General features: G+C 56.7%; 2 protein-coding genes across 6 annotated transcripts in view; both read right to left on the bottom strand.

The window, feature by feature from the left end:
- STARD3 (StAR related lipid transfer domain containing 3) overlaps positions 1-9,170 on the bottom strand; it is a 22,109-nt gene extending 12,939 nt beyond the window's left edge. For both annotated transcript variants that reach the window (XM_040640691.1, XM_040640690.1), the window contains exon 1: positions 9,040-9,170. The gene's annotated coding sequence lies outside the window, so the exon portion shown is untranslated. The remainder of the gene's footprint in view (positions 1-9,039) is intronic.
- Positions 9,171-9,656: 486 nt separating this feature from the next.
- PPP1R1B (protein phosphatase 1 regulatory inhibitor subunit 1B) overlaps positions 9,657-15,580 on the bottom strand; it is a 10,157-nt gene continuing 4,233 nt past the window's right edge. For 3 of the 4 annotated variants that reach the window (XM_040640694.1, XM_040640693.1, XM_040640692.1), the window contains 3 exons: positions 12,225-12,431; positions 10,563-10,682; positions 9,657-10,471 (listed from right to left, as the gene is read on the bottom strand). In XM_040640694.1, coding sequence (XP_040496628.1) covers positions 10,422-10,471; positions 10,563-10,682; positions 12,225-12,431 — 377 coding nt within the window. In that variant the 3' untranslated portion in view covers positions 9,657-10,421. Of the gene's footprint in view, positions 10,472-10,562; positions 10,683-11,891; positions 12,092-12,224; positions 12,432-15,580 lie in introns of those variants that run through there. The other variant, XM_040640695.1, reaches the window with a different exon arrangement.

Here is a 15,580-nt window from a genome sequence, read left to right on the forward strand (position 1 = left end):
AGGGAAGGGAAGGGAAGGGAAGGGAAGGGAAGGGAAGGGAAGGGAAGGGAAAGGGGAAGGGGGAAAGGAAGGGAAGGGAAGGGAAGGGGAGGGGAGGGAGGACCAAACCTTACTTGGAATCTTAATAGAGACGAAAGATGAAAACGGTACTGCTATGGGTCCTGCCACCAAAGGTGGCCACAGAGAGCCCCCCCTGGGCAGCCAGTCCTCAAACCCAGGGGCACCCCAGGGGCACCTCCTTGGGTCCAGTTTGAAATGTGCCCACTCAGATGATGTGAAAAGGTCTCTGAGCTCCATCAGACCGCCTGCCAGTCTACAAGGTAGAAATCATCTTGGCCTGGAACTGCCCTGAGCGGTCCCCAAAGCACTTGTTCTCTGGTCTCCTAGCCCTGGGGGCAGCAGGTGGCAGCTGCCAGCAGGTGGCAGCCGCCAGGCCTGGCCTCCACCTCACCGTGCCCCCCATCCTGCTGAGGGGGAGGCAGGAATGAGTGCTGTGGGCTGGAGACAGCAGGGTTGTCACCTGGCTCCTGGGAGCAGCACCCCCAGCCCCGCCCAACACCTGCCCAGCGGTCGGGAGTAGAACAGCATGTGTGGGGTGAAGGAGTCCGCTTGGGGCTGGCGGTAGACTGGACACTCGTTTGATGTGTGTTTTAGGAGAAGATGAGCCGCTCAGGCTTGGGGAAGGGGGTGAAGAAATTGGAGGTTTGATCATCCCAGGTGACAAGGGAAAGAGGGGTGAGAAGGAGGGGGCAATCCACCCTGGATTACTCCAGGTCTTCCAGCTCCTGGAGCAAAGGGGAGAGGCGGGCATGGGCCGCCAGGGCCTGCCAGGCCTTCTCTTACCCCAGGAAATGCCAGTACTGGCCAGACTGCAAGAGGAGATTTCGGTTAGGGTCCCAGACCCAGGGTAGACAACAGTAGGCAGCTGACATCGTGGCAAGAGAGCTGGACTCTGAGGTCAGGGTTCAAATCTCAGTCTGCCCTTACGAGCTGTGCAATCTGGTGCAAACAGCCATTCTGAGACCCGGTTTCCTCAGATGTGTAAAATTAAGTCAACATTAAAACACTTAATGCCTTGGAACCATGCCCTTAAAAATGGTTAAAATGAGGGGACGCTTGGGTGGCTCAGTAGGTTAAGTGTCTGCCTTCAGCTGAGGTCGTGATCCCAGGTTCTGGGATCGAGCCCCGCATCGGGCTCCCCGCTCAGCAGAGGCTGCTCCTCCCTCTCCCCCCACCCCCACCCCCCATGCTTTCTCTCTCGCACACGCGCGCGCTTGCTCTCTAGTAAGTAAATAAATAAATAAAACCTTTTTTAAAAAAAGGTTAAAATGGTAAATTTTATGTTCTGTATATTTTACCACAGTAAAAAAAGCAACACTAATTGCTACCTCCTAGGGCTGGCATGTCTGTACGTGTCAGGAAGAAGTACGGCAGGTGCTCGGTCAGTGGTGGTTGAGAGGGAACGGCTGGTGCGGCCATTCAGGTAAGGGGGGAATTGTGTGCGCCTGTGTGTGTGTCGGGGGGCTTATATACCACAGCGACATATCATGAAATCATCCAAAAGGCCTGGGTTCAAATGTGAATTCCTCCACCAGGTGACCCAGGGCAAGCTCTCTTAAGCCAGGTTCCCTGTCTGGGTATAAAATGGGCCAAGTCTGGGCGCCTGGGTGGCTCAGCTTGTTGAGTGTCTGCCTTCGGCTCAGGTCATGATCCTGAAGTCCCAGGATGGAGCGCCAACGTCGGTTCCCTGCTCGGCGGGGCGTCTGCTCCTCCCCTCCACCATGCTCTCTCACTCACTTGCTCTCCCAAACAAATAAATAGGAAGGAAGGGAGGTGGCTCCCTGCACAGGCTCTCAGGGGCAGTGCCAGGACCGGCCTCCAAAACTACCACTCCCCGCTGGTGCCCAGCCCCGCTGCAGTCACCCCCCCGCCCCGTTCCCCATTTCCACAGCTCTTAGGGCACAGGGCACAAATGGGGTCCTTGCCAGCTCTCAGTCACAGCCCAGACCAGAAGCTCCAGCCACCTCTGTGGCTCAGCACCCCAAATGCCCGCAGTTCCCAGCTGGCGCTCCCTGGCCGAGGCAAGTCTACAATTTAACAATGCCACATACTCAATGGACAAGCCTCAGAGGCTATCAGGAAACTGGGGACACCTGTCCTGACGCCGCGATCTGGGGCATCAAAGGACACAGTGATACATGCGAACAGTGCCTGCCACCACACAGTAAAGGCTCCACGGACGTCAGCTCCTGCTACCACGGTCACCTCGGAGGCTCCCTGCCCTTTCCCAGGCCCCGACCTCCGACAGAGAGCCGGCCCAACGGGCCCAGGTCCAGCTAGAGCTCACTCTGCAAAGCTATGCTCAGTGGTCCCACGGTAGGGGGACCAAGTCTCCTCTATATCCAGAAATGACCCACATTTCTGGGCAGTGTGGCTTCTCCAAACCTTCTCTCGAGGCCGAGGGGACAGTGGACACAGGCTCTCAACCTCTCCCTCGCTCCGTGTGCCTCAGGAAATGTGAGCACTGGCCTCACACTGGTTGTGGAGGCTTCCCAGGGGGTCCCTATCTCCGTACAAATCAGGAGGAATCAGTAAAGCTGAGAAAGAACTAGACTCCAAGCCCAGAGAAGTTTCAAACTCTGGATTCCCGCTTTACTATCGCTGAACCTCTCTGTGCCTCAGTTTTCTCCTCTGTAAAGTGGGGATAACAACGGCACCTATGTCTTAGGGATGTTATAAGGATTACACACCTTATTAAATTCAGTGGCCTGGAACAGTCCCTGACAGTGATCACTGCATAAGGATCAGCTAGGACGACATCCCTGTCTCTTCTTTAGGGGAAGACATAGTCGTGGGCTCTGACTGCCTCAGTCAGATGGCTTCAGGCCAGGACTGGGGCTGTGCTGGGTCAAGCCAGCCCTATAATGCCCAGGTGAGTGGAGAATCCACAGATGGCCAGGAGGCCAAGGCTCTTGGTGTGGAAGACGGTGGCCTTGGCCTGTGTCCTGCCACTGGTCAGCCTGGGAGGGAGCTGGTTCAGGGAGGGCAGGATAGCAGATCAAACAGGACTATAGGGCGCCTGGGTGGCTCAGTCTGTTAAGCATCCGCCCTCAGCTCAGGTTGTGATCCCAGGGTCCTAGGATCGAGCCCCGCATCAGGCTCCCTGCTTAGCGGAGAATCTGTTTCTCCCTCTCCCACTGCCTGTCTCCCCCTACCCCTCGCTTGTACTCTCCCTCTCTGTCAAATACATAAATAAAATCTTTAAAAAGCAAAAACCAAAACCAAAAAACACAGGACTGCAAGCCATCCTGAGGAGCCAGCACAGAAGAAACAAACGTGGTCTAGCGTGGCCTGTGGTGGCCCCCTGCGGACACCCCTCCTTTATTCCTCACGCCCCCCCCCCAGGAGCTGTGGAGGTGAGGATGGGGTGGAGGAGACAAAAGGCTGGAGAGGCCTGCCCATGGTTCCCCGGGCAGGATGGGGCAGAGCTGACCCCAGGGCCTCTGCTGCCCAGGAAGCCAGGTGTCAAAAGACCCCAAAGAGCTCTACGGCCACCCAGCGAGAGCCTGTGGAGGGCTCAGCACCCTCCCTTCCACATCCATACCACCAGCAAATCTTATTGGCTCTTCCTTCAAAATTCAGCCAGTGCATCCGCCCACTGCCCACGACCACTATTACCGTCACCCTGTCCAGACCACCTCCTCTCACCTGCTGCAGCTTCCTGACCACCTCCTTGTCCTCGTCCCAAGTCTGTTCGCAACACAACAGCCGGAGGGATCCTGGCAAAAGTCAGGCCACACCTCCCCAATGCTGCAAACTTCCAATGGCTTCTAGCTCACCCCGAGCAAAGGCAGAAGTCTCCATCCTGGCCTACAAGCCCCCTCCTCCTCAGCCTCTTCCCCGGGAACCCTCTGCTCCAGCTACACTGGTCCTTCTCTGTTCCTTGGACATATCAAGCATGCTGCATGCTCCCATCCCAGGAACCTTGCACCTGCTGTCCTGTCTGTCTGAAGTCCCCACCCCCCCAGGTCTCTGCAGCGCTCCCTCCATTCTGGTCTCTGAAAATGTCCCTTTGGAGAAGACTTCCCTGAGCTCCCTATTTAGCCCCCCCCTTGATCCCCTTCCCTGCTTTATTGTTCTTCACAGAGCTTATCACCCCAGACATAGTATACGTTTACAGGTCTGCGTTTACTGCCTGTCTTCTCCTTCTGGACTGCAAACTTCACAAGAGCAGGAACCCCCCCCCCCCCACTCTGCTCCATGCTGTGTACCCAGCACCCACAGCGGTACCAGGCTCTCAGAAGACACTCAGGCAAAGTGTGGAACAACTATTTACGCCCTTCCCTACAGCAGCCTGAGCGCAGGTGTCCACAGCCCCGCCCAACCCTGAAGGAGCAGCCCTCCCAGGGCCGACCGTCTCTCCGGAGCTGGACTCCGCCCTCTGCTGGTGCCTCGCCTCAGGCAGAGTCCAGGCTCCCTCCCCACCAGCAGGCCAGGGAACTGGTTTCCTGGGCAGCCTCAGGCATGCTGACTGCTCCCCTCCCTGTTCCTGGGCAATAACTTGCAGGGAGAAGACTGGACGTAAGCTAAGTTCCTCGGACAGCAAAGGTCAAGAAGAAAGAAGGACGGGCTCCCTGGGAGAGACCCCAGCACTCCTCTCCTGCCATGGGGGTTGACCCTCCTCCCCTTCCTCATACCCTCCTGACCACTGGCTGCTCCCAGGACACACCATGGCCGGAAGGTCTCCCTTCTGTGCCTCCACGTCCCTCCACTTTCGAATTCTGGAATGACCTCCCCCCCTGGGAGAGAACTCCAATTCTTCAGAGACCAGTTCAAACGCCACTTCCTGGGCAAAGCTCTGCCTCACCTTCCAGGCTCCCCCAACCCCAGCCCTCAGGACTCTGGCTCAGCACTGCCCTACACTTGAGACTCAAAGTCATCTTTCCTTGAGCCCTCTAGGCTTGGGTCACAGTGCTTGGCCATGGCACATGTCCAGGAAGTTAACTGGTCTGTGGGTCTCTAATGTCCACCCTGGAACGGGGGAAAGGGCATGAGTTTGGGGACTGGGCATCAGACCTGGACTCAAAAGCCAAAGGCCATTCGTTCCTAGGCTGTGAGCCCGTGACTAAATCACTGAGTCTCTGTGAACCTCAGTCTCCTTATCTATAAAATGGGGATAGTAGAGTGATCACAGAGCTACTGAAAGGACTGGAAATAACACATGCAAAGTGTCCGTGCGTAATTAACTAGCTATTACCACTATTAGGGGCTATGGATATGGTGTTAGAGGCAGGCCCTGGGCCAGGCAGGTGCAGCAAGGCACTCTGCCCAAACACGGTCCCATATGCACAGCCGGATGCAAAGATGGGCCCCGGCCTCAGTGAGCTGACCCAGGATGGCACATGCCAGGCTCTACTGTACTTAGGGCTCAGCAGCCGGGGCCATCAGCCCTGGCACAGTTGGCTTATTGGCCCCTACCCTGTCCCACTGACAGAGAGTTTGGGAAATTCCCTAGAGAAGGAGGACTTTAAGGAGACGAGGACACAAACCGGGCTCCGTTTCTCCTTTCCTTCTGGAGAAGTGGAAAGGGGAAGAGTCAACCCAAAACAGAAAGTACATTCATCACTGTGCACTGCCCCCTCCAGCCTGGACCTTCTGACCGTACAGCTTACTGAAAAACCCTAACAGACTAAGGTCTCCTCAGCCCCCCTGCCCCGGCCACGTGCCAGGCCCTGTGAAATGTCCGGGATGCCTTGGCTCTGTGATTACACGATCCCTGCCTACTCAGGGGCGGGTGAGTCAGGCCCCACACCCCCTTAGTGCTACTGGATAAAACTTGGGAGCTAAGGAGGTCAAGTTCTCAAGGTCAGTCTGGAAAGGGCCAGTCATCTTCCGGACAGATCTCAGTCCTATCAGCCCACTCAAGGGCAGGCTCCACAGGCCAAAGGGGGTTCAGCACAGACCCCTGCCAGCACCAGCTCTGACCAAACAAAAGCCACGGTCAGCCTCTCCCCAGGCAGAAAAAGTTCACAAGGATACACAACTGGTCAGATGGGATGCCTTGCTTGTCCCTTGTCTTACAGATGTGGCAGCCGTCCCTTGGGGGGAGGGGGGGCCTGGGGTACCGAGGCAGTTGCTCAGACAGCTGTGGACCTGGAGTCAAGAGACAGTTCTTGAAGTTCCTGCTGAGTGACACTGAAGTTACTTCCCTCGAGTCCCAGCTTTCTCATCTGTAAAATGGAGCCAACAATCTCTACCACTCGAGGGAACAAATGCGAGGTGACAAATGTACAGGCTTCCTGGTCTCACCCACACCTCCTCCCCAGTCTAGGTGTGTGAGAGCTCAGTTTAATGCGGAGCCTGCACTAGCATCTGGGAATATTCAGGGGCTCCGCGGCTGGGGGGGGCTAACACAGACATAAAACACGTGCCTCACTGTAATCAGCACTTTCAGGGAGGAACAAACAATGGACCGTGGGCTCTCACAGAAGGGAGCATCTGACCGGGCTGCAGCGGGTGAGGCTGGGAAAGCCACAAAGAGGAGGAGCCATCTGACCCAGGCCTTGAAGAATCCCCATGTATCACAGGCAGGGAAGAAGAGCATTCCAGGCCGGCAAAATGGCACGAGCAAGGGCCCAGACTCTGGTCTAAAGCATAGGCCCAGCCCACAAGCTTGCAGGCTGACCAGCCCGGGGCCTTCAGACCCCACCCTGGGCATGGTCTCCACAGGCTCTTAAACCAAGGGGACACTTCCTCATGGCCAAGCGAGGAAAGGAGTCCCCAACCTCAGCGGACGAGGCTGCCTCCACCCCCTGCCCGTCGTAGCCCTCCCCCTGGCTCTGGTCAGAGGACCCAGCTGCCCATTCTCTGAGTCTACCCTGGTCTCTGCCTCTCTCTGGTAAGTTCGTCCTCTTGCCCTAAGGTCCCTCGCTAATTGTCAGCTCTTCTGAGAAGCCATTCTTGGCCCTTCTTTCCCATGGGTTTCCAGAGCTCTGTGTACATTTCTATAGAAGTAATGCTTGCCATGTAACATTCATTGATTTCCAGAGTCATTTCCTAAGCAGACTAACGTCGGGTCTGGGTCTTTTTCATTCTTGAATCCTCATTCAATAAATCCAGATCGTGATCCCCGTACCCTCCACCCCAGCATTTCATTTATTGACAAAAAGCCAGGCTTTGGGGCTCGGGGACAGAATGAGAAGTCAGCCACATCAACAATCCTCAATTTATGAAATTAAAAATCACAACCACTGCTCTATAACGTTCTTATATAAGCAATAACAGCTAATATTTATTGATTGAGCATTCATGTGCTCACTGATTTAAACCTACATATACATTATTTCATCTAATCCTTACAGTAACTCTATGAGGTAGCACATTGCTACCTCCATTTTACAAATGAGGAAACTGAGGCACTTTCTTCATCAAGGTCATAAACAGTATCAGAACCCACAAAGTCTGATTCGGGAGTCTGTATTCTTAACCACCGTTCTAGTATAGACAGGGTGTTGCAGGGATGCAGGGGGAAGTTTTAAATCTTGGGGGTTTGGGGGAGGAAGTCAACCCAGAGGTGGTACTGTCTGAGCTGAGCACTGAGAAAGACAAGTAGAAGGTAGCCTGGCAGATAAGAGGAGAAGGGTCTTCCCAGGCAGAGGGGCTGGTGTGCAAAGGCATGGAGACACAAAATCGCAAGGTGTGGGGAAGCAGATCCTGCAGCGCCATGTTATTGGACTTTAGGGCGCACTCAGGAGACTGGCAGGAAAGAGGTCGGAACCCAGACAGCACCGTAAATTGTGATAGGGATTCAGCTTTTGCTCACAAACAATGGGAAGCCAGCAAAGGGTTTTAAGCAAGGAAGTAAGGCTATGAGACTTGTGTTTTAAAAGGATGGCACCTGGCTGGCTCAGTCAGGAGTTTACTTTAAAAAAAAAAAAAAAAAAGGATCATAAGAGTTAGTTTGGAGACTGGGTTGCAGGCAGCCATGATTGGAAGTTGCTGTGAAGCCACTGCAGTTACCCTGGTGAGAAACACATCAAGGTGGTACCAGAAGAGATGGAGGTCCAGGACCAGGCTTCCAGCATGTTCAGGAAGTTAGCTGGATCGGGTCACCCCACAGATGTGGGAATTGAGGGAGAAGAGAAAGCGTAAGATAATTTCCCAGTCTCGCGCTGGGATGCGATGGCAGAGGAAGAATGCGTTTGCAGGGGAGAAAGAGCAGTTCAAGAGAGCTGCAGCTGAAGTACAGCTGTCCACTGGGAGCTGGACGGCCAAGTCTGGGGCTCCAGGGAGGGGCTGCGCTGAAGAAAGAGGTCGATGTGGGTGCCTTTCGGGTATCTAAGTGGTGTAAAGCTGAAGCCATGAGAGTGGATGAGACCATCAAAATTTAATGTACAGAATGGGGGCTGGGCAAGAGACGAGAATGGGAAACGGTACTTCCACTGTCAGAACAGTAGGAATAAGGAGATCCAGACACCGTGGACGCCAAGGGGGAGGGGCGTGTCAATTATATCAATTAGGAACGAGTGTCACTGGTGTTATGCACCTCTAAGAACTCAAGAAGCATTCTTTAAAGGGCCCTTTTGATGTCAGTTAGGGAAGTCATTCACTGCCGTTTTCAAAGGAAGTTGGGGGAGACCGGATGACAGTGAGACGCAGACCTACCAGAACGTGTAGATGTTTTCCTCCTCTTTCAGAACCCCTGACCCCTGCCCATATCCAACTCCCGTCCCCCACTACCCAGACGTCGTGCCTCGCCTCTCCCCTCAGAGTGAAGAGCGAGGCTCTGGAGGGCGATCCGGGACGCCCTCCCCGGGCGCTCTCGGGTGGGCGGGGCTGCGGAGGGTCAGCGCCGGAGCCCCCAGAACCCCGCGCCGGGGCGGATCGAGGCGGAGCGGAGAAAGGGGGCGGAACCTGGGACGCGGCGCGTGCGGGAAGGGTCGGACGGAACCAACAACGGACGCCGGGAAGGGAGGCGGAATCCGCTGACAAGACACAGCGCTCGTACCACCCGGCCCCAGTGACCTCCCCCGTACCCACCTGTTCCATGTCAGCCACCGCCCAGAGTCTTCCGGCCCCAGCCGCAGTCCGGCTGGGCAGCCCCGGTAGCGCCTCCGAGCGGAACAGGATCTCCCGGCGGCGCTACTTCCGCCGCTGGGCCCGCCCCCTGCTGCGAATGGAGCTGTGCGTAGAATGCAGCCCCGCCCCTTCGCTTCAGTCTCCGCCCCCAAGCCCTTGGGCCCCAGCCGGAGGGCCGGAAGTGGGCGCTGCTGGAGAGGGTCTTACTAATGGTGGGGAAAATGGGAAAGAAGCCCGGGAGCATCATCGTTGTTGGGCCACAGAGGCCTGGCACTGTGGGGGGAAAAGGGGAACTTCCCGAGGGGAGGCCTTTGGGGTTGGGGTCAGGTCCCTTTGGAGAAACCCAATGACTCTTGAGAGTTCTTTTCCTTCCCTGCCTCGTTCAGCCATCCCTAGCAGGATCTAGTACTTCTGTGGCCCTTCCTAAGAGTGCTCTGAGCTTGTCTGCAGGAAAAACCCAGACTAGAGGACCGGACACTAGAGTCCAGGTGGCCACCCACGAGGTCTTCCACATAGGGGAACCTGTTTTCCCCCTCCTCCCTCTCCTTTCCCCTGAAAGAGAAGTCTCAACACGGTTATTTACAAAGATTTATTTATTACGGCACAGGAGTGGTTCAGGCCTGGAGTCAAGGAAGAGCGGAAGGGGGCAGAGCAGCTGGAGGACAAGGAGAACCTGGCTTCCCCACCGTGCGCCCCCCTAAGGACATATACTAGGCGGCATTCCTGGCATCAAAGCACAAACAAAACGCAACAAAGCAGCCTCTGCTAGTCCATCTTCCAGGCACCCAGGCTGGGGAGCAGGGGTGATAAGGGGAAGATTTCCAAAATGTCGAGGTTGAGGAGAAGGATGCCTGAATCCTGGGCCCTGGTAGAAGCCAGAGAGGGGGGTGGTAACTTGAAATCCCCCATGGGAGAGGGGATGGAGAAGGATCTAAGGGCACCTACAGGTTCTCAGTACCCTCTTTCCCCAGATCTTAGGGTCCTGCCCTGTGGGTTTCCTGTGCCCAGGAGAAGGGTCTGGGGAGTAGAATTTTGGAGGATAAACCTTTGCCCCCCCTTACTGGATTATCCAATGCAAACTCTCTCACATCCCGCCTCCCTCTGGGTAAATGGGGGAATGACTGGCAGGGTTAGGCATCAGGCAGCAAGTGCCCAGGGACTCTGGGCATCAGCCAAGGGTGGGCAAACAAGCAAACACAGACCAGCCTTAAGTCTTCTAGAAGTCAGAAGCCACAGCCCTAGCGAGTGAGGGGGAGGGGTACAAATAGGGTGGGGGCAGAGTGGGTTTCCGGGGAACAGCAATGCCCCCTCCACTTCCTTCTGAGCGATGCCCGGCCGGGTGCCTATGTGCCCGGCTCAGGGTGGGCGGGGCGCTGTGGCTCCTCCCCAGGCTCTGCAAGGCAAGCGGAGGGACTCAGGGCTTGGCCACGCCCATAAAAAAATCCCAACCCCACCACCGAGCCTCACCATTTAGTGAGCCTCACCATTTAGTGCCGGGTCTTCCACCTGTTCCTTGGAGCTTCCATCTCTCTGGGGCTCATCCAGAGGGGGTGGGCGCTCCCAGGGTCCTTCCAGACCCTGGCCACAAGCTGTCTTCTGCCCAGCTGGGGATGGGAATGAAGGGATAAAAACACTGTCTCTAAGTATCCGTTCAGCGATCCTGGAGCAGGAGCTGGGCCTCTCTGATGCCAGAGGCGAAGCTTTCTGAGGGCATCATGGTATAATGGAGAGAACGCTGGACCAAGAATGCTCTCCCAGTGACTAGCTATACAAGTTAGATAAGTCAGTTATTACCGCTCTGAAGGAGACGGTGAGAAGGAAATTGCGTAGATCGCCTTAAATAAGATAATAGTTAATATGCTGACCAGACCAGCACCGGCACTCCAGGAGTGGTACCAATTGATATTTCTGCTTGGTAGTCTTTTCATCTGACCCTCTGCCCTGCAGCTTTTCTAGAGGGAACAGTCTCCTTGCTCCCTCTTGACCTGTCCTAAGGGTCTCAGCGGGAGTTGACTCAACTTCCATCTGGAGCTTTTGCTCCAGCGTTGATACCCCACTGCCAGAGACGCAGAGAGAAGGGCCAAGCCATTTTGTTTGAGTGCAAGGGCTGGACACGGCAAGCAGGGGTGGTCGACTGTTTCTCATCCCCATAAATAATGGGACCAGAAAGTTTAACATGCACCGGGAAGGAGAGATACGGCACAGCCTTCCAGAGCTAAGCATGGAAAACACAGGCATGGAAGGGGCAGAGATCTTTCTGCCTCGGAATTCTCTGGGCCTTGGGACCCTCTGTGGAGATTTCTGGATCTGGGGCCTCCAGCTCTGAGGCCTTTTGTGTAGGTCTTAGGCCCCTCCTTGATCCCTCTTCCCAGACAGTTGGAGTTGGAAGTGCGAAGGACGAGGCTCGTTCTTGAATCCTAGATTCTCCATCTAGACACTAGAGGGCACCCTCTCACCTCCAACCCAGGAAATAAAAGGGGGAGAAACCTCCACAGGGTCCTGGGGAGGACTGAGGAACCAGCTCTTTGCCTCCCAGCAGAAACCACATCCTACGTTTAAAAACGCAGGTAAGGGGCGCCTGGGTGGCTCAGTCGTTAAGCGTCTGCCTTCGGTTCAAGTCAAGATCCCAGAGTCCTGGGATGGAGCTGGCATCGGGCTCCCCGCTCAGCGGGAAGCCTGCTTCTCCCTCTCCCCCTCCCCCTGCTGATATTCCGTCTCTCGCTGTGTCTCTCTCTGTCCAATAAATAAATATAATCTTTAAAAAAATAAATAAATACAAATAAAAAATAAAAATAAAAACGCAGGCAGTGGGGGCAGTGGACCCTCTTAGTTCTCTATCCCTGCATCTCCTGCACCCCTCACAGCCATGGCCGGGAAGTCTTTTCTTGGGTCTAGCCTCAAACCTCATGTGGCCTTGCCGTAATTCTTAGGGAAGAGAGGAATTACTAGGGACGACTTGATCGGGAGTGGGACTGGGTCAGGATGGGAGTAGGCCAGGTATCCAGTACGGCACCTGTGGGTGGGAGGATGGGGAAGCTTACATGTGTGAAAAGCTGTGAAGGGGGAAGGGTGCCCCAGGACCCTCGAGGAGGATCTCACCTAGCCCATGCTGGTGGGACCCAGGCTTCCCTGCCCCTTCCGCTTACCAGGCCCCCTGCAGCCCTTCAGGACTTCAGCCTGGCTGTCCTCCTCCTCCTCCTCCTCTTCGTCATCGTCCTCCTCCTCCTCCTCGTCTTCCTCTCTCGGGTAGCCCAGCTCCCTCAGCTCCCCCAGCTCATCCTCTTCCTCCGAGGCCTGGTTCTCGTTCAGGTTGCTGATGGACTGCAGGTGAGACTCGGCAATGCGCTGCACAGCTGGCACAGGGGGCCCCGGGAAGACAAGGGTGAGCCAGGCCAGGAAGCAGCCCATGGAGCTGGAGGAAGCTGGAGGGGCCTGCGGCCCAGCTTCCCAACTGCCTTCCTGCCGCCTGGGGCACAGCTAGCCCCCTCAGAGGTCTAGTTCAAACGCTAAAGGTCACAGGTCAGTCTGCTGGGGGCCAGACCAGGGCAGAAGCAGCAGGGGGTAGAGCCTTAATCGTGTTGAGCTCCTAAGCTGTCCAGGGATGCGGACCTCCTCTGAGGCCCGAACCATAGGGTGCCAAGCTGGACAAGACCAGGCAGGTACAGCCGCAGCTGAACATTCCAGGGCAGGGGCGCTCGCTTATCCAAGGACCCCGTACTGGAGACGGTGTCCACTAGCTACAGCCCTGGCGAGAAGGCATGGGACCCGTGGGCCAGGGCCTGCGGGATTAGTCCCTGTCAGTTTCTAGCGGAGAGGCCAGACTGCCTAGGGCTCGTTGCTTACCCCGATCCTCCTGGCCTTGGTCCCCACCCCCTGGCACTGCCCCTGTCATAGATGCCACTCCACACATCTCTGCCGCAGGTGCAGAGACCGGGGATATAATCATCTACAGCCAGTGAAGTTTGAGCCTGGGGATGTGGTGTGCTCAGACGCAGCCCCCACAATCTTGACCCACATCCCCAAGCTTCCAGCTCCCTCTGTGGTGACCTAGAAAGCAGCAAACACCACCCACCCCCCCAACACCACCAAGGCCTGCTGGGATAGGGCCTAGGAAAGGAACAGTGTGGGCAGCTGAGGAGAAGTTTCCAAAAGATGGAAAGGCCCAGGGGGTTAGGAGAAAGGGGCCAGGGCTGGGGGATTCTGGGGGAATGGCAGGGGTTGACCGGACGCTGTGAGGAGTGGCAGGGGCAGAGGCGGCAGGGGGACCAGGTGGGATTTAAGAACGCTTGGGTAGCCGACCTCACAGCTCACAGGGAGGCTGACAAGCTAGGGGCCGGAGCTGCTACAGCTCCTTCTCGGTAAGCAGGGGGCCCCTCCCCTCAGAAAGCCCAGAGGGGTAGCTCCAGGCTGGAAACCTCTGGTGCAGTGAACAGGGCACCACACTCCTGCCAACTTGGGATGGGCACAGAGGGCACATTGTGTGTGCCCACGGCCCCGCCCTGCCCCAGGCTCCCAGCCCGGTGCCTCCCGCTGGCTCTGGGCAAGCTACCCAGGCAATAAAAATGCAATAAATCGCCCTGCCCTGGCCTTGGGGACGCGGCAGAGCTTCCCCTTGAGCCAAGTGTGAGAGCTCGGCCTTGGAGAGTCCCCCTCAAGCCAAGACCCGGTGTTGTCCACCCTCCCCTGGAGGCCCTCAGCTTCTCCCCTTACAAACCCCCAACCCTGCCAGGAGCTCTCCCTGGCCCAGAAAGGGGCTGAAGCCTGCAAAACAGGGCCCTCCAGGTACAGAAGGGTCCTCTGAGGGTTGGGGGGAAGGGAGGAGAGTAGGTGGCTGCTCCAGCAACCCCCAGTCGGGGGAGGGGGGCGGCGGTGAGAGTAGGTGTGCAGCGCCCGCCCGCCCCGCCCCTGCTGGCGCCCTAGGAGCAGCCAGAGTGCTGCGCCTCCCCTCGTGCCTCTCTGGGCTCTCTGGGGTCTCCCCCTCGCCCTCCCAGCTGTCTTCTTCTCTATCTGTCCCCATTACTGGGGTTCTGGACTCCCCCAACCGGAGTCTCCCTTTCGAAGCCGGAAGGTCCCTAGCACAGCCCCCAGACTGCCCTGCCTCTCCCAACTGCAACCCTGCTAAGGTGTGGCCCAAAGGGGCAATGGCGGCGGGAGACCATTTCTAGCCCTTGCAGGGTGCCCGGGAAGCCCCTTGGCCCTATCCGCTTCTCCATGCTCGTGACCAAGAGCCCAAGGGGTGGCTCTCGGCCCTCACATCCACTCAGCCCTCCCCAGCCCAGGGTAGGGAGGAGAGAGAGCTCTGTTCTCTCCTGAGAAGATGCCACCACCTCCCTCATGCCTCCTTCAGGGGCAGGCCTTCCTGCACATCCCTACAGGTGGGAAGTCCTTCCAGGTGCTGTACCCACTGCCCACATGCTGTCCCTTCCTCTTTCTGTCCTGGGGAGGAGAGAAAATGCCCTTGCCCTTCTCTCTTCTCCTCCCAGCCTCTCTTTGCTCTAACCCCGGCAGGCAGGCTGACAGGTAGGCTGACAGGTGCGCCTGTTGACCTTGGCGGTTGCTGGGAACTCATTAAACCCACCCCCTCCGAGGGAGCTCCCAGCACACCCTTCCGGTCTCCTCCCTCCACGGGAGGAGGGGGCTGGCCAGGCAGGAAGAGCCTCAGGCCAGAGCTCAGGTGGGGGTGGGAAGGCATCCTTTGGCTTAGGTAGGAAGAGACCCTCCCCACTCCCTCAGCTCCATGCCCTCTCCTCTGGGTGTAGGTTCCCCAGCTTTGCCACTGGAAGCCAAATCGCCAGGCGGACTCTGTGATTTCACCCCTCCTCCCCCGTGCACATTTCCTTCCCTCTTCCTAGAATGCCCTTCCATGACTTGCCTGCCTGTTGAATGCCTACTCATCCTTCAAATCCAGGCTTAACCCTCCTCTCATCTGTAACTCGCTAAGACCCTTTGAAGCAAAAAGCCCCGAGAGGATGGGGGCCAAATCTGACTCCTCCCGTTTTGCCCAATGCCCACCAGAGAGGCCTGGCACACGCTAGGTGTTCTTTAAGTGTGTGCTCTAGGAATGACTTGTGTTTCAATATCGAAAGGAGAAGCAGGACCAAGCAGCAACCAGTCTGCCGACCTGTGCGAATGTTCTTCCGGGGGAGAGGGGAGCAAGGTCTGCACCTGGAGAAGGTGCTGGTTGGGAGGGGGGCCAGAAGGTGGTCTGGCACACACTTGCAAAGAGGAAGTACAGAGCTGAATGTCTTTATGTTGATGATACTTGCCATTTTAGGCCAGCCGCCTCTTTTCTTTCAACCCCACAACCTGATTTGAAGGCCCGCAGCCACCCCTTTCAGCCCCTGCGCCCATCTTTACAAGGGCAAATTAAGAAAGCTCTGGTCCCTAAGTAGTGGTTGGGGTAGACAGGACAGTCCCTCCCCACTGACAAAAGCTCGACATTTCACCTCCTTCCCCCAATGTCAGCCCAGTCCCAGGGGGTCAAGGGGCCAGCCACGCTGAT

The sequence above is a fragment of the Ursus maritimus genome, unplaced genomic scaffold (assembly GCF_017311325.1).
Source record: "Ursus maritimus isolate PB19 unplaced genomic scaffold, ASM1731132v1 scaffold_24, whole genome shotgun sequence".
In the NCBI taxonomy this organism is placed as follows: domain Eukaryota; kingdom Metazoa; phylum Chordata; class Mammalia; order Carnivora; family Ursidae; genus Ursus; species Ursus maritimus.